Source organism: Ochotona curzoniae, unplaced genomic scaffold (assembly GCF_017591425.1).
Source record: "Ochotona curzoniae isolate NIBS_2020 unplaced genomic scaffold, NIBS_Ocur_1.0 contig_899, whole genome shotgun sequence".
Taxonomy (NCBI): Eukaryota; Metazoa; Chordata; class Mammalia; order Lagomorpha; family Ochotonidae; genus Ochotona; species Ochotona curzoniae.
The window spans coordinates 354,777-373,654 of NW_024466605.1; the positions used below are offsets into that span (position 1 = coordinate 354,777).

An 18,878-nucleotide genomic window follows, 5' to 3' on the forward strand; every position below is an offset into this window, starting at 1 on the left:
AAGAAAACACAGACTGCTGGACTACACTCCTGAGTTTTGCCTGCAGCTGGCATGGAGCGTGGCCTAAGAATGGGCATTTGTGAACTGCTGCAGCAGAAGCTGATGGTACTTGAGTTTAGCCTACACTCTAGAAACACAAAAGGACTTGGAGCCGATGCTTGCCATGCATTGGGTGATGAAGAAGCCCCTACGTGAACACGTCTTAGGAAAAGCAGGGGATGGGAGCTGGTGTGATGACATAACTGGGTAAGCACCTGCAATGCCAGCATGCCATATGGGCACCTGTACAAGACCTGGCTGCTCCACTTCCCATCTAGCTCCCTGCTATGGCCTGGCAAAGGCAGTGGAAGATAAACCAAATGCTTGGGCCCCTGCTACCCACATGTCAGACCCAGATGAATTACTGATTCCTAACTTAAGCTTGGTTCAGTCCTGGCAGTTGCGTCCACTTGAGGAGTGAACTAAGAGATAAAATATCTCTGCCTCTCCTTCTCGCTGTAACTGTGCCCTTCAAATAAGCAAACACTTTTTAAAGGAAGGGGATTGAAAAGGAAAAAAAAGAGAGAGAGCGAGACAGATGTTGCAGGGCAGATAAGAAAGCCATCTCCTGAATGCCTACATCCTGTATTAGTGCCTGTGGAAGCTCGGTTGTTCCACAACTGTCACAGCTGCTATGACAACACAGCAGAAAGTAAGGCAGGGAGTAGGACACCTACACCTGCATGGGACACCCTCGTTGTGGCCTGACCAGCCCCAGCCACTGGGGGGTGAACTAACAGACTCAAGATTCTCTATTTTACTTAAACTAGGTGGAACTTTACTTTTCAATTATTGTTTTTAATTGCAGAATTGTTTTTCACCTCTTCTATGCCATCATCTCTGCAACCACACTCAGTGTGGGCTCACTGTGAATATACACCTCACAGCAGAGGATCAAGCTGTTAGTGTCTGGTCCGTTTATTATAAATCTGTCTGCCTTTTCCCTTGCTGGCATTCTCACTCTGCTTCCATTCAGTAACTCCCCACATTTGTATCAGTTCAACTGTTGTTTCCTCCATGCTGCAGCCACAGTAGAAGTTCGCTGGAGAAAAAGACACTAGCCTGTGGATAACACCTTTTTTTCTCCCTGAACCCTTACCTAGTAGCTGATGGTGGATGTGCATCGAACCACAGGACACCATGACATCATTACCTCCTTATGAACATCCACATCTGCCAAGCAAATAGGGAAATTGTACCTGGTGTCATTTGGCAGTAGCAGGTATTCAGTCAGTCTTGAACTGATTCAGGGTCAAACACCAAGAGGAGACAATTAAAGTGAAGTCTATAACTTTCAAGAGATGCAGACCACCTTGGGTACAATGAGGATCTTGTATCATTTCTTGTATCTTGCATCTTGTATCCAGTCTATCTCAGACTCTAAGGTACAGAATCTCTTTGGTACTCTGCTTCTATGTTACACACATCTAGACCTCTCCAAAGTGATAGCTATCAGACTTTCCTGGATGCCCAGGAATCTTCTACTTACCTTGTACCTGTTACCTTCCACCCAGCTCTATCCTCAAGTCACACAACGTGATTTTTGCTCCCATTTGCTGAGAAAATGAACTCTCTCCAAGCTCCAGATCTTCTCCCTGCACCCTTGCAAGGCCACATGTTTCATCCTGGCTGTTACTCTCCTTCCTCCAGTCTTGCATGACCGCAGCCTCTAATTACACCCCTCTCTGTTCTGTCCTCAGTCTCTCCCTCTGGCAGAGCGAAGTGGTAAACTGCTGAGGGTTCGTGCTCTTCAAAGACAATCACTCTCAAACATAACTCCCTCCTGCTCCGTTTGAGAATGCATCTCCTAGAGATGTAACCTCTATTTTCTCACTTTTCTCTGTATGGTAAAATTTGAATCATGCTTCCATGACCCAAATCTTAATGACTGTGCTGTGAATGCAGACACTAAATGTATTCATAACTTCCTCATTTCTGCTTCTTTGACTTTTAAGTGGGGCAATCTTCCTTGAACGTCACAGTGCTACGTCTGATTTTATTGACTCAGTTTCTTTGAAACCCTCTCAGGCTTGACTTCTGCAACATCATTCTATTCCAGCTTACGGAAATTCCATAACCACAGTTCGTTTTTTGTTGTTTTTGTTGTTTTCCTGTCAGTGGATTCAGTTCCCCAGCAGGCTTAGTGATTGCTCTTCTAATTTTAACCACAAAGTGAGGTTTCTACTATAGTTCTGCTTTCTAATTGTGAAAATCTCGCTCTCTCCCTTCCTCGCTCTCTGGTTAAAAGGCAAAGTTACAGAGAGAGGAGACAAAAAAAGACATCTTGGGCATCAGGTTCAGTCTGCAGATGGCCACAACAGCAGTGCCTGAATCGGGACCAAGCCAGGAACCTTGAACTTGTTCCAGGTCGTCCATTAGGTGGTAGAGGCCCAAGAAATCAGGTCATCTTGTGCTGTTTTCCAGGTGTATTAGCAGGGAGCTCAATAATAAGCAGAGCAGCCGGGACTCACATGACACTCCGACATACGATGAAAATGCTGCAAGAAATAGGTTAGCCTGCTGTGCTGTAACACTGGCCTCAAAATCGTATGCTTCTAAGAGAACTTCTCTCCAGATTTTAAGTTGTATGCTAAAATGCTCAGTGCAGAGCCACGCCTTTAGATTTCACACACATTTGAAACTCGATATGTTTTAAAATAACCCATTTTTATAAAGTCTACTCTTTGACTTTAGCATGAATTTCTGTTTGAATCTAAGCTCTCATCCATTCAGTCAGTCACCCAATTCATGAACATGGAAACCATTCACCCTTGTTCTTCTTAGCTCAGAAATGACAATCGGTTGCGCGGATTGTAAGCTAAAAAAAAAAACAGGAGAATAGACAGGGATTGACAAGCATATTTTTGAATGGCTGAACAGTAAGTACATTATGATTTGTATTTCATTTCTGTTCTTTCATAACCTCCCAGTTTACAGCTGTCATACAAGAGTCACCATAGAAAATACATGAATGAAAAGGTGACCATTACCACCCCCACACCCCCAAAATGTATTCACTCAAATAGGCGGAATGTGCCCTCTCCCAGCTTAGAGTTTGGGTCGTTGAAATCCAGACTAAGTTCTGTTTGGCTAACTGTGGACCCGAGTGAGCAGACAAGTGGAGCTTCTGGGCCTGGAGAAGTTCTTGTTTGAGGTCTCGCCTCCAAGCTACATCCTCCTAGCAGTTCCACTTTAGTTTCCACATTGATCTTAATGACATGCCTTCTTCGCACATTCACAGCCACTACTAAAGTTTATTTCTAGAACAGTATTTCAAAAGCTTCCTTCCTCATCTCACTTCACATTCCAAAACCCTCCAAACATACTTACCTTTCTAAAATTCGAATCAAAACATGCCATCAACTTATCTAACAGGAAAATTCTCATGTATTCTACACAAAGCACATTTCATCTAATTTTCTAGATTTGTTTTCCATCATTCTTTCTCTTGAGTTTTTTGTTTTAGCAGCACTAAATCATTCATAGTCTCAACACACACACACACACACAAATTTATTTGCTGTATATCACTTTCAGACACCGAGGTTGGGCTCAACACCGTATTTTTGTAAGTAGTTTATGCTGGAGACCAGCTGACTTGAGAGCTTGCAAAAGGATGTGTGAATCGGCGAGAAGATAAGAAGTAGACATGGGCAATTGCAGTGTGATGTTCACAATGTCCAACTCAGAAAAGATGCCTTATTTATTTATACACAAATCGTCACAGCATCCAATTGTTCCATTTTTACTTCATTATAAAAGAATGATTACAAAAACAATCCTAAAAAACATTATTATTATTTTACTTCAGAGAAAATATTTTCAGCAAGCTATTACTCATTCAAACCTGCAGTGACCTGGCTGAAGCCGGGAACTCCACAGTTGGCAGCACATGCGGTTACATAGTGCCAAGTGGTTTACTTATATTCAAAATCAGCTTTCACTAAGCCTAAACTAATATTACTTAAAATGTCAAGAGTACAAAATTAAAAGGAAAGCTCAAAAATGTAAGGACTTTATAAAGGCATATTTCAGAGATTATTAAATCTTATAATCAATCATGCATTAATTACCATCACTTTCACTTAGTACTGATTCAATTGTTTTTTTGTTCTTTTGTTAAAAGGCAGCGAAAGGGATCAGGGCAACTCAGCCTTTCTGCAAACAGAGGGCCTTTACAGGAAACTCGTTTTTATCTTTATACACTGTTTCGTTTCCCTAGATATAAGTGCCAATATAAGGTAGAAATTTCAAAACCATTTTCTTGTGAGGGCTCACAATATTTGTTTCCCTTAGAAGATGCCCCATATACTTTCTGCCAAAATGCATCATTTCATGTAATGCAGCAGTTTGAGGTTGTGTGGTGCATGAACTATTTGTTCCTCCACGATTGCCATCTACATGCAAGATATTACCATGCCATTTCTCAGTGAGATCATTGCTTATGTTAGGGTGTATTTCAGCGCAAAGGTGAGCATGTGACAGGATGTTTGGGGACGATGTGGGCTCCACGTACTATTGTATGCTTTTAGCTGTGTGTCATTGCCTTAAGTTGCTAGGGACCCTTTTACCATAACGTGATTGATCAATTTGAGATGTTATAGCAGTTACAGGAATCTTCACGTTTGCAGAAAAACAGCGACACAGGAGAATTCTATGAAGTATCAGAGAGGTGATTGGGTGTCCTTACACCAAGGTGAGGCAGCAATGAGGTGACCAGTGACATTCTGCGGGCCTTGTCACGCAGCCAGAAACACCACGTTAACCTTGCTAACGGAGGAGCGGTGCTAGTCACACCCTCGCTCCTTCTGTCCGAACTGCACGACTTCCCGCAAGTTTAATTCCCCATATAGCTGACAACATTGACTAGAATACTTCCTCTTTCTCCTAAGGTTGCACATGATTTTACAATCAAACATACCACTCCTCCCTCGGATACTCTGACTGTATTCATCTCTTCCTCACTATAAAATCATTTGTTTCATAAAACAAGGTGTGTCTCAGCCAGCCTTGTGTCTGCAGTGTTTGGCCCTGGTCCTAGTCAATGCTAGCTAAAGTGAACTGACTAGGAGTGTGCTTTGGAAAGAAATCAGAAAGCAGCGATTCCCCAAAGCTTTAAAATTGTGACATGTTTCTCTCTCACACGCAGAAAGAACTTCCGGAACATTACAGGCCATGGATGGACATTGCCAGGAAGCTTGTACATTTAATTGAGAGTCACCAGCTACGAGCTCATGTGAACAAGGTAATTCATATTTGACCCTTCTCCTTAACCCCTTCTCACCATCTCATTGTCATTCCTCATGCCAGTTCTCTTTCTCAGCCGGAAGCAGGTAAGACAGTTGATCCGGGAACCTGTTAATGCTGCTGAGCTTGTCAACAAAGTTAGTTCATTCTTCCTGGTCATGGGTTTTCTCAGAATCCCTAGAGGTTGCACAAATGATACCTGGAACGTACTAGGAGCTCTCCCCATAACTACATGAATAGGAATTTGACTGGAATTTTTTTTAAAAAAGATTTATTTATTTTTATTGCAAAATCACATATACAGAGAGCAGAAGAGACAGAGAGGAAGATCTTCCATCTGAAGATTCACTCCCCAAGCAGGCGTAACAGACAGAGCTGAGCTGATCAGGAGCCAGGAGCGCTGTACTGGCCCCCTGAATGGGTTATATTGTGGCTATTATAGAAGGGTTGAATTGAGAGGACTACTGAGTTACAGAGACAGGGCTGACCAAAGACTTCATAGAAGCAATTGATCATTTATGATGTTATTATACTATCTCCATTTATTTATGTATTTTGTGAACAAGATACAAAATGATCAATTTTTACCAAGAGTGTGTAGGGAACAGTGACAGTTCTTGGTCTTAGGAAAAATGGCATTATTTCATAGGGAATAAGATGCTGGAATAGGAAAGAACAGAGCTTTTGATGCAGAAGCCCTGGTTTGAATCTTGGTTGCAACGCAGTCACAGAAAGAGTTACTTAGCCCTGTGGTCCCACTTACTTCTCAGATACACTGATGGGAGTATGCAGTTTAGACCATCCCTAATACTGGTGAGAGGAGTTATTATAGAATCCTCAAAACTGGGTCCAGTCACCTACACATGCTGCAAGGCAATCACCAACACACGGATGGTGAAAGAAACGAAGGTGTTTGCTGCAAAGTACAGAACAAGCCACTGGTCAGCTCTCACTTCATTCTTGATTTCCCGGAGGGTTGAAGATGAAGGGTCTTAACAGACTGAAGTAGTGATGGACTACCCAGGTTCCTAGTTGCTGCTTCTCCCGGCCTTCCTTGGATGGGTCAGCAACACTGTGTTCTACAGGGAAACCTGATGATGACGGAATCGGTTTCAGTCTCAGGTCACGTACAGGTGCTAGCCACAGTTGGTCCTGGGCTTAGAGTTACTGAAAAATCAGCCCTTCAAGGCAAAACAGATATATCAAGATGTTACCTAGTGGGAAGGCAAATGACTTTATGAGTTCAGTGGTGACATTCTTTAGGGTTGGTGATTAGGGACACATTTAGTCATCTGTCCCACTTTCTCATTTCAGCAAGCTAGTATTAAGAAGAACATGGCAAAGAAGCTTTAAGCCAAGGGAGAAAGGCTAGGAGATTGGGGACATCTGCATACAAGGCACTTTGTCCAGATTCCATTCCAAGACAAAAAGATTCTTGAAGTGGCCCTTTCATATCTTCTGATTTAGAATAATGTTCAAGAAATGTTCACGCTCCCCTCTATTTTCTTTGTCAATCGTTTTAATCACATTAATTTGTAGAGCTGCATGAATCACATAAGTTTATACAGCTGAATGATTTTAGAGATACACAAGAATGTTTCGATCATCTCATGTCTAATGTCTGTAATTATAAGATTTCTTTTAAAAGCTTGTTGGATTTTTGTTCCATGCCCAGCACAGAATCCAAACCCTATGAAAGATGAGCAAGAGATGGTTTACGGAGATATCTATGAGGACAGCAAATGAAACCTAGCTATTTGTCTATGGCATAGAAAGTCGCATCGGTGTAATCAAAGAAATCCAAAAAGAAGAGAAAAATAGCCCAGTGAACAAGTTTAGAAAAATGAAAGAAAGTATTAATGACAGACTAAAAATTTTTAAGAACTATTGTACCATATTATGCAAAGTGTGTATCAGATTTATGTCTGTGGCAGGCATTCAACTGAAGCTAAGGAAAGCATTCCTCATAACCATGTCTCCCCCATATCAGCAAAGCAGAGAGGGAAGCCAAGGTTATCTGGGGCCATGGATGGGGGCAGGTGAGGAATCAACATGGAGTCCTTATGGTCCTAGGCCTACTTTCTCCAGGTTGCAGTTGATTAAGATGCTGTAGAGCAAAGGAAAGGCTTGTTAAATTAGCATTTCTTGCAGCACAAGAATGCCCTCAGTGCCTAAACATTTGCAGTGGCATCAACAGAGTCGCCCTGGAATTCATGGTCACGAAAAATTGGTGAAAGTGATTGTACCTGGAGAGGTTTTTGCAGGTGTTGGACGGACGAAGTTAAGGTCAGACTGAAGCTCAGCACATCCTAATTCAATGTGACCATGCTCTTACAGAAAAAACGGGGAGACTGGGTGTACAAACTCAGATACACAAGGGAAAATTTGTGGCAACAAATCGGAGGAGACATGTACAGGTTGAGATATGCCAAGGGTAGCTGCGAGTCAGCAGACTCCACGAGTGAGACATGGGGCAGACTCTCACAGGATTATAAACCCTGTGTAACCTTCCCTTTACACTTCATCTTCCATCAGAGAGTTTCTGTTGTTTGAAACCATTTGATGTATATTATTTTGTTACAGCAGTTGAGGAAATCAATACAGCACTTCAGTCTTCCTACTTCTAATTACTTATAAAACATCAAACTAAGTGATAATGTTGTGGCATAGCTAAGGTGAGCTGCTGCCTCTGACACTGACATCCCATAAAAAACACAAGTTCAAGACCAGGATACCACACCTGAACTGGATTCCTAGCTAGTCTACTTCCTGTCCAACTTTTTGCTAATGTACCTGGGAAAGCAATGGAACATAGCCCAAACACCTGGGTCTTTGGTGCCCAAACTGGAGACCTAACTGGAATCCCAGGTTCCTGGCTTTTGCATGGCTCAGCTCTGGCCATTCTATCTCTCTCTTCCTCCCTGTTTTTCCTCTTTGTAATGTTCCCTTTCGAATAAACAACATATTATAATATATAAAATAAAATCATAGATAGATAGATAGATAGATAGACAGACCTACACTTAGAACTTTATAACCAGAGGCTGAGACTGCGTCTACTGAAAACCCCAGAAAGGGGCAAGTGTAATACAATCCCACTTAGCTATGACATCTGTCCTCTGGAGACCTTTACTTAGTACAGACAACACAGCAAGTGAACTGACAGCTTTGGTTTAAAGTATGACCAGACCAACTCCTCTAAACTTTAAGAGCCCTAACACATTTTTGTAACAAAACTTGCTCAATGCCTCAGACCTGTCTGCTTGCATTTCTCAGGAAGATCTGCTCCAGAGAGCTATGCAAGAACTTCAGCAGCAGCATTCTGGAAATGCAATAACACAGTCGCATAAGCTTCTAAATTAAAAAAAAAAAATCAAAACCCTCCAATTATTAATATGAAGGATAAATATTAGTAATATAGGGGAAATGGAGATTTCAAAATGGAGTGGATAGCTTACTGGGCATTCAGAGCCAGTAGCCTTCAATGAGTAACTAAAGATGCAACTGGAGTTGTTAATACCTTAGTTGGGATTCCAGTGTATTGCTTTCCCAAGTGAAGACTGATATTAAAAAAGAACTATTGGAAAGAAAGATATACTAATACAAACTAATCTCAATACAAACACAATTATGTCAGTGATACATTAATTGTAAAGCATATATAATGGCTTCAGGACATTTAGAGAAATATCATAAAGAATACAGTAAAAATCATCAAAGACATGCGATCCCGTCAGAAAAATCAAAGTACATATAAAAATCAATTGGGATGGTCCAAATTGCGTGTACTAGTTCCATGTCATAGAGGTCATACAGGCAGATTAACAGAAAAAACAAAGCTTCAAACATGCAAAAACATTTTTTTCCAATCCTAAGAAATGTTTGAAGGACGATATTTAGGGAGGGGAGGAATGGGAGGAAGGCTGACGTGATGTGTGAATTCCTTAATACCATCTGAGATTGCATAATAGTTTATGAGAATTCTGCAAATTCTCAGAAAATGAGAAAAACGAAAAATAACTTATGCAGTGACAGCACACAGTTGCTGCATAGTCACTTCTAGGTAACTAACTACAGGATTAGTCATCGATCATATGTGAAGGATAACTTGATACTTAAATGAACACAATTTTATTTTATTTATTTATTTATTTTTAAAGATTTATTTATTTATTGGAAAGTCAGATATACAGAGAGGAGGAGAGACAGAGAGGAAGATCTTCCGTCCAATGATTCACTCCCCAAGTAAGCACAACAGCCGATGCTATGCCGATCTGAAGCCAGGATCCAGGAACTTCTTCCTGGTCTCCCATGTGGGTGCAGGATCCCAAAGCCTTGGGCCGTCCTCAACTGCTTTCCCAGGCCACAAGCAGGGAGCTAGATGGGAAGTGGAGCTGCCGGGATTAGAACCGGCGCCCATATGGGATCCCAGCGCATTCAAGGCGAGGACTTTAGCCGCGAGGACTTTAGCCACTAGGCCATGCCGCCAGGCCCAATGAACACAATTATAAAAACATGTAGTCACTACATGCTGGAAATGGTCAGTATCTCACATGAAGAAATTCATTCATCGCACAGCATGATAAAGCCAAATTAGTAGCCAGCTTGACAAGCTCTTCTGAAGTTAAGCATAGACATGTCACATAACCCAGCAATGGAATTCCTAAGTGTGGGTGAATTTATAGTAATCTTTTTCTTACCCAACAAAAACAAAAAGCAAGAACCTCCAGCAATAATACATCTCTCAGTAGGTAAATAAGAAAAACTGAATGATGGCCCTTCTATACAGTGAAGTATATGGTGGTGTTGCATCCACTCCACTGCTAAAACAGAATGCTACATTTACCAGTGACAGGCACAACAAAATTTTATCATAAATGAGAGGTAAGGCAAACAACTGACCGACTGACCAGCCAACTGCCCATCCAGGACCAACACACCTTACTGGAGTGTGGCCCCAAATAGCACATTCAAAGGGTTTTTATAGGGACAGTCCACAATAGCTTGAAAGGGGGACAATCCACAATAGAATGCAAGGTGAGGGGGAAATACCACACATTCCCTACCTATCTCGGCTGGACAGCCCATGCCTGGCTCTTCTCCAGCCCAGCAATTAAAGTAACCACCTATTTAATTACTTGGAGCCCACTGTGAGATAAACAAACTTGAGACCTGATTCATGAGAATTGGGGCCCATTGATGCTAAAGGTCACATAGGCCATTTGGGCTGCAAGCTCACAGTTTCTTTTCTTTTTTTTTTTTTTAAATTTATTACATTGCATTATGTGATACAGCTTTTTGGGTACTGGAATTTCCCCTCTCCTCCCCCAACCCTTCCCCCATGCTGGATTCCTCCACCCCGTTGCGTGTCCATAGTTCAAGTTCAGTTGAGATTCCTTCCCCATGAGCCTATACCTAGCATAGAGTCCAGCATCTCATCGTCTGGATAAGTTCAACAGCTTCTTGGGGAGACCCTCTCTGGTCCAAAGTTAGAGCCAACAAAGCAAAATCTGGGTAGGTTACAAGCCCAAACATAACGTCAGCAACAATACACAACACTGTGAAACTGACATAGTATTGAGTAAGTAAGTTCTTAACCACATCCTGTGACTACTTTGATGACATTTCAACAATTGAGATGGGAAATAGTTTAGGAGGGGTGTGCAGAGAAATTCTCACTACCTTCTTGAGGAGTACTTAATCTTCGTGTCCTCCGTAGTGAAGTGTGTATGAGTTTATGCGCATCAGGCTTTCTTTTTTGTTCTTTGCCTGTCTATTCTAACTTGTGTGTGTGTTGGGAGGGCGCGCTCTGGAGCAGCCTCAGTGGTCATTGCAGAGAGGGTGAGGACCCAAAGCTGGAACCAAGCAAGGGCTAGAGAAAGCTCTTCTCCCCAATTCCGAAGGAGGTTTACTGTTCTTCTGGTTCTGAGGACCACTCAGGGTTCCTGTCTGTTGTTCCGGTGGCTCTCAGTCCCGTGATGAAGGGCTTGGGCTTCTTCCATCCCGTATGGTAGGTCCGGAGGTCAGGGGGGGAATGTCCTCTGAGTTCTCGGCCTCCGAAGGCATTCCAGTTACTTGTGGACTCTTTGGCAGTTGGGATGCAGTCCTTGGTGCCCATATTGTCAGTCCTTGGTGGGGATCCGAGCGTCTCCAGGGTTAGGACACAAGCCTCTTCCTGTTCACCTGCTCCACTCTCTGGGTAACTCCCCTGCTCTGTGCAAGTGACCACCTGTTAATAGGTTGCTACGATTGCTTTTGATTCCCCTGTATGTCTTTGTGCTTTTACTATTGTCTCATTCTGTTTTGAGTTTATTCTCTGTAGGCTACTTGCCTTGTTCTTAGTAATGAGCCATGTTTACTTCATTTTGTTTTCAATTCTGCAGTGGAACACTGTTCAGTGAGAGAAATAGATGGACTGTTTGTGCCATACCGTAGTTGAACCTTAATTTCATGTACCTAAATAAAAGACATCAGCCCCCTGATACTATATAGTGTGTGATTCCATTTATATATCCTGAAATAAGCAAAACTGAAAAGCACACACACACAAAAACAGATCATTATTTGCCAGAGACGGACAAGAAAATGAGAGTTGATTATAAAGAGATTTGTAGGGAGATGTCTGGAGTGATGTTTTGCATGGAACTCTCATGATGCACAGTTGAATCTAAAAACCATAAACTGTAAGTCATAAGGAAGTAGTTCTTATATCTACATTTAAAAGATAATCCAGCATTTTGGGGGGTAATGCAGGCTGTGACAAAGAAGTTCGAAATGAAGCATGGATGGCAACGGGTAGCATAACCCCAACAAAGAGAGTAGGAAGAAGAAGGAGCTTACCCAAGCTACTTTGGAAAATGATGTTTCAACAAGAAGGCTAAAGAACTAAAAAAAGAACTACGTATAACCACTGTGCCCTAGTTGATGAATTTGGTTTGTGCTAGATATAGGTTAGTAATTCTGAAATTGCTTTACAAATACGTGTTGATTGAACAGGTAAATGGAAACTGAATGCCATTTGACTTTAAGAGAGGAAGTTTATAAGTAATGGGGTGGGAGAAGCTAGAATTGATGGTGATGATGAGTTTCAGTTGGTGACATCAGCATGAAGTCAGTTGTAGATAGACGACCAACAGATATGTGCACATACAACATGTGGCATGCATGTGCACACACACACTTCCCAACTCTGTCCACTGCAAGGATCTGAAAGCAATTACATCCTGATATCAATGAGCAAACCCACTGCCGAGACAGTACAATTCTGTTCTTCAACAACAACAAAAAGGATCAGAACTCTGGTTATAAATCTGAGCTACAGGAAGAACATGACTGCAGAATGTGCTATGCTGCTAGAAAGGAAGGGCATGTTGGTGATAGGTCAATTAGAACACAAACATATCTTGAGAAAATGATCATATTTTCTACCACTGCCAATACCTACAATGCTGATACACTTAAATAGCAGAATGTTGGACTTGTGGCTGTTGCTGAAGGATTACACTATTGTAATAACAGAGGCTAAACAGTTGGTGGGGTCGGGGGAGAATGGGCAGGGAGGTCCCCATGCCTGCATAATTGTATCATGGAAAATAATAACAACAAAAAAACACAAAAATTAAAAAGAAGACATAAAAAGTAAGAGTCAAGGGGGATAGAATGTTTAAATTACTGAAATGTCATGGAGAGCAAGAGAGATTACACCAGACACAAGTGTGGGTTGTATGAAGGAGTCCTTATTGGCCAAGCATTGTGATGGAAGCATCCAGTTAAACTCTAGGAATTATCACCATGTTTGGAATCATACCTTCCTAATGCTAGCTGCAGTTACCATCATCGGATGGTAGCAGAAATTAGTAAATCAAAACCATGAGATGAAGAATTGGTCATTACCATGAAATCTGTCCATTAGACTGAACTACGTTCCGGCTTCCCAGCAATATAAATTATGCTAAAAGACATGGAACAAACAACCTGAACACACTTATGTAACTGCAAACATCCGCAAACTCATTCACCTTTTTCTGGCATCTCTGCCCAGAAATGCTAGTAGTCTGCATAGGCATCACTTTCCTGGAACTCTTGAAAGAGCACAAATTAGAAAAACAGCTGGACCAACCAGTGAACAGAGTGTGAGAAATACAGACATTTGTGGGCCATGTTTAGTGGTAGTCCATCCATGGGAAAGCAGTGAGAGAGTCAGTGCACAAGATGCCGAGAGCTGGAAGGATGAAGCATGTTAAGAAGCAGAGAGAGCGACTCGCTTCCCCAAAGCAGGAGTTAAAAGGCTTAGGAGGGTAGTGATTATGCAACAATGCAACACAGTTCTTCCCCTCAGGGTGTGACTTCTAAACTCTTGACCCTGAACTAGCTGCCTTAGACCATCAGTATGAACTTCGTTATTTACATGCAAATAATATTCTAACAAAAACATAGAGAATTATCGCAAGGTAAAACCAAAAACAAAAGAAGAGGCAAACCACTGAATGCATAAAGTGTGCATAGAAATAAAAACCATTGAATAAGAGTGCATATAGGGACAGGAATCAAGATGGCGGAATAGGGCAAGGACACGTTTAAATGGACAGAGAAACATTTAATCAGGATGAAGCAGAGAGGACACTTTCCAGGAAATAGAAGAGGACAGAACAACAGCAGAGGGATACCTAGAGACTGACAGACACAGTAAAGCAGCAGACACAACGGTGTGGTGTTGCAGTGACTGATATTACAGCAGTATTCAGCTAACGGGCAAATTGAATTCTACCAGCAGCCAGAACTCCACCAGCAACCAGGTGGGAAGGGACTTTCACTGGAAGCTTGGGAGGTGAACCCAGACAAAGAACTGTCCGTCCTGCTGATCCGTTTGATTTGACCAAGAACAGAGACAGAGCAGCAGATCCTAGATGGATACTGTGAGAACAGGGTGGATTTCACAGACCAGTCAGCCTCCTAGAGCTGAATTGGGCACCATTTTGCATAAGGAGGCAAAGGCAAGGGAAAGGACTGAGCATACGCTGAGCTGGAGGTGAACTCATTTCTGACTCAGTGAACTGCAGCAACGTGGCATTCTACGGGTTCCACCCGGGGCAGGTCTGGGTAGCACTCAGATCCGACCGCCAGAAGATCAAGAACTGTAGTGGTACATCATGCACCATTTTGTACACTGTGACAATAGCTTTAGGAGTGCAGGGGACAACAGTGAATTGTACATGGGCTGAGCTTGCGAGAATTCACTGAGTTCCGTGGACTGCACTAGACCCACAGGAAAATAATACCGACTGTGGCATCGTATGGGTCAAAATAGGTCCGTGTGGCACCCAGACCTAATGTCCAACAGGTTCCAACAAGATCAGCGCCACTGACAACCTAACTATATAGGACACCTGGTGTCTCTCTAATCCTGGGACCTGCTCCAACCAGAAGTGGGGGAAAGGTTGCAGAGACAACAGTGCAGCCTCAGCACAGTATCACAGGAGGTGGAGAGTGGTGAACCAGGAGCTGGGGCTGTGGAGACCACGGTGGAAATCTAACATAAGAACCCAAACCTGGGACTCACTGGAGGTTGTGGCACAAGTGGCTGCAAGCAAAAAGTTGTGTACCAACTGCAACAAGTAAAATTGCATTGTAGACCTGTGGGTGACACAGCTTAGAAACCTGCCCCAAGAAGACTCTGCTAACCAGAAGTACAATGACCAAGAGCAAAAGAAGAGACAAAGGCACAATGAATATTACTGAAAACTCCCCTGCAAAGGAGCAAAACCCTATGCCAACCTCAGAGTTAACTTAACTGAGGGAGACATAGAGAAAATGGGGCACACAGAATTCATAACTCATTTTAAAGCTTTGGATCAACAATGAGAAACACATACAAGAGTTCAAAGAATTTAAGGAAGCAGTAAAGCAAATCAAGACTGGAATATCAGAAATTGAGAACACAGTAGAGCAAATGAAAAGTACAGCAGAGTCTCCAAAGTAGAATGAAGCAAGCAGAAGAAAGAATCTCAGAATTGGAAGATGTTTCCTGTCATCAGGGGGAAGCAAACAAAAAGCTGGAAGCAGAGCTGGATCAGACCAAAAAAAGTATTCAAGAATTGAAAGACACTATGAAGAGGCCAAATATAAGAGTTATGGGAGTCCCAGAAGGTACAGAAAGAGAAGCTGAGTTTGTCAAAGTATTTAATGAAATAATAAAGGAAAATTTCCCCAATCTGGAGAAAGAATTGAGAAACAAGAACCAGGAGGGGTACAGAACTCCCAACAGGTTTGATCAAAAACAATTCTCACCAAGACACATGATCATCAATCTCTCTTCAATTGAACATGTGCATGTGAAAAAAAATCAATTGACATATAAAGGAATGCCAATTAAACTCACAGGAGATCTTTCACAGGAAACTCTACAGGCAAGAAGAGATTGAAGTGACATATTCTAGATTCTAAAAGAAAAAATTGTTGGCCTAGGATGACATATCCAGCAAAGCTTTCTTTCATCTTTGAAAATGAAATAAAATTCTTCCATGGTAAAGAAAAGTTAAAAGAATTTGCCTCTTCCAAACCTGCCCTACAAATGATATTTTAAGATGTTCTCTTGACAGAGAAGAGGAATAGCACCAAATAAAACTAAAGGCAAATGGGGAAAATATCCCAGTAAAATGACAACAGAAGACTAAACCAATGAACAATCCATTCCTAAAATGACAGAACCAAAGTACCATCTATGTATACATATTAAACTTTGAGTGTAAATTGCTTAAGCTCAATCAAACATCATAGATTAGTAGACTGGATTAAAAAAACAAAACCCATCTATTTATTGTCTAGAAGAGACATACTTCACCAACAAAAATCAGCAGAAAATCTATCGCACGGGTTTTGTTGTTTTCTGTTAGTTTCATTTCTTCAAAACACTTCCTTCTGATTAAATCATTCAATGACTCGTAGATCATGCAGTGGCATCATTTTCTTCAAGAAGTTTCTTGATTTTCATTTCTTCAGCTACACGCTAGTCATTTAGAAGCATGTTTTTTAACTTCATGGTGTTGTTAATTTCTTTTTTCTCCCTGATGTTGATTTTGTTTTGTGGCTTTTCATTTGAGGGGGATGTATAGTAGCTGTGTAATGGAGACTGTCATATCTAGTAACATGTCATTTAACTTCATGGCATTGTAAATTTCTATTTTTCTTTCTATTGTTGATTTTGTATTATGGCTTTTCATTTAAGGGGATGTACAGTAGCTGTGAAATGGAGACTAACATATCCAGATGTGAGGATACAATGTAGTATGCATCTCTACTTCCAGACAAAGATGGACTTACAATGAAACTGTTCACTATATCTTAACAATAGGATGCTGGACTCTCTGCCATTTTCCATGCCCGCAATGCTACACATATGACTGTGTATGAAGAACTATATTTTAGTAATGATATAGAGGTGAGGGGGAGTGAATTGGGGAGGGGATAAGGGAAATGCCAGGAGCCTATGGAACTGTATCATAAAAATAATAACAATAATAAAATGTATAAAAAAATAAAAAAGAAAGAAAGTGCATATAGACTTGAAACAAGAATAGGAAATATAAATGAATAAAAGATCTGTGAAAGATATTGATATCAATAAAATGAAAATTAAACCTCAATTGAGTCATATTGTAGAACCACACAAATGAAAAGGAAATCCATCCTCCCAGTGTCAGCATGTATATGAAACACATGGTCACTTATGCATTTCCTGCAAACCCACACAGCAATGCTGAAGAACCATGTCCCCGTGATCCAGGGATCCCATGCATGGTAGTATAAATACCTTGGCACTTCTAGGAATCGTATACTCTGAGAGGCATAACTGTGTTGTTTGTCAGAGCTCAACAAAATTCAGTAATACTGAAGAAGGATGAACTACAGCGGCATGCAGCATTAGATGTTTTAGCCATTTTCCGTTTGCTACAACAAGCCGGAACACAAGACTTGGCGAGCTACGCCGGAAGCATCATTTCAGCAGCCATGGGACTGGAGCAGAGAGAGAGAGAGAGAGAGAGACGTTTCCTGCCATGGCCTCAAGAAGAGGCTCCAAGGGTGGGGGAGCAAGAAAGAGGATGAGGGAAGGGCAGCACGCAGAGGGAGGCATGCACATAAGAGTGTGGCTTTTTGTGTATGTGGTGGGGAGGCGGCATGGGCCACGAGGGATTGGTAGGTGTGGCTGTGGACAAGGACTAGAGGGAGGAGGAGGAGCCATGAGGGGTTGCTGGAAAGGGCTATCAAGTGCAGCGCCAAGAGGTTACAGTCGATTGGTGGGAACTGGGTTATGTGAAGTTACAGTGGTTTGGCAGACAACCAAATTTTAACCTAAAGGGCATGCAAATCTTGAGGAAGCTGAGACCTACGGGAAGCAGATATTTAAAATGACATAGAGTCCCAAAATGGAAAGGGCATTCACAGCTGATGTTTGAGCCATTCCTCATATACAGTTATGAGGCGGAATCTAAATACCATAATGTTGCGTGGGAAAGGAATCAGTGACAGAATGCATTCAGTATGAATCTATCACAGAAAGTTCCTTCCAGCTACAGAACAAGCTGCTTAGTGGCCATAGAGACATGGATTTCACATGATGTATAAATTGTTAGGGGGTGCCGCCAGTGATCGCCAGAGCCCCCTTGACAGTGGGCAAATGGAATGTGGCTGTGTCCCCTACTCTCTGTCTTGAAGGTGGGACCTAATGACAATGGAATGTTAATCCATCCTTAGGAAGCCCTCAGCCACTCCTCCCACTACCTAGGTGTGGACTCCTGCCCACCTGTGATTCTCACCTGTCATCGGAGAGGGGGCGGTATTGCATTGTTGTGTAAGCACTCCCCTCACAAGCCCCTTTAAAGGCTCATGATGAGGCTCACTCTCTTGATTGCTTCCATTGCTCTGGCTCTCCCCAGGACGGACCCTCCCTGAACATGACCTCTGTGTGTCTGTATTCCCCTCCCTCCATCTACTGCTTAGGGAGGACAATGAAGATAGCAATGTTATTTCTGGTTTGCGTGCTGTTGCAAATTCCAGGAGAGGTGAGGCCTGACAGTAATGGAATATAGGCAGAGAGGCCAGGTAGGGGTGAATGTCTGCAGCTTTGTAAGTGTGCCCCAGTTATTCGTTGAATGTCTCTTAGGATAACGTATTGTTGTGGAAGCTGGGACATAGGTCTTCAGCTTAACAGATGGACTTAAGGGTAAAGATCATTTGTTCCTCTTGGGGTTATGATTGGTTGGGTTATGATTGGTTGGGTTATGATTGGTTGGATTATGATTGGTTGGATTATGATTGGTTGGATTGCCATATGGACTTGTGATCTGCTATTTCTGGTGTGCTCTGTTACCACCAAACTTGGTTAATAAAGACTCCTTCATAAACTTTAAGCATGTCTGGTGTGATCTCGCTCGCTCTCCCCAACAAAACAGCGAGGGAATAAATACATGAAGCAGGAAATAAGCACTCAGGGGAAGTAGGCCGGGAGAGGTCATCGTAGAAGCCCACATTTGAAAACGTTTCTGGTCAACTTGCATTTGTTAGGTTGGATGATGTATTTGTTTTTATATATGTCT

General features: G+C 42.0%; 1 protein-coding gene across 1 annotated transcript in view; it reads left to right on the forward strand.

The window, feature by feature from the left end:
• Positions 1-18,878, forward strand: part of IDO2 (indoleamine 2,3-dioxygenase 2) — a 72,745-nt gene that overhangs the window by 13,774 nt on the left and 40,093 nt on the right. Inside the window, exon 2 of the mRNA XM_040994161.1 lies at positions 5,189-5,284. Coding sequence (XP_040850095.1) covers positions 5,189-5,284 — 96 coding nt within the window. The remainder of the gene's footprint in view (positions 1-5,188; positions 5,285-18,878) is intronic.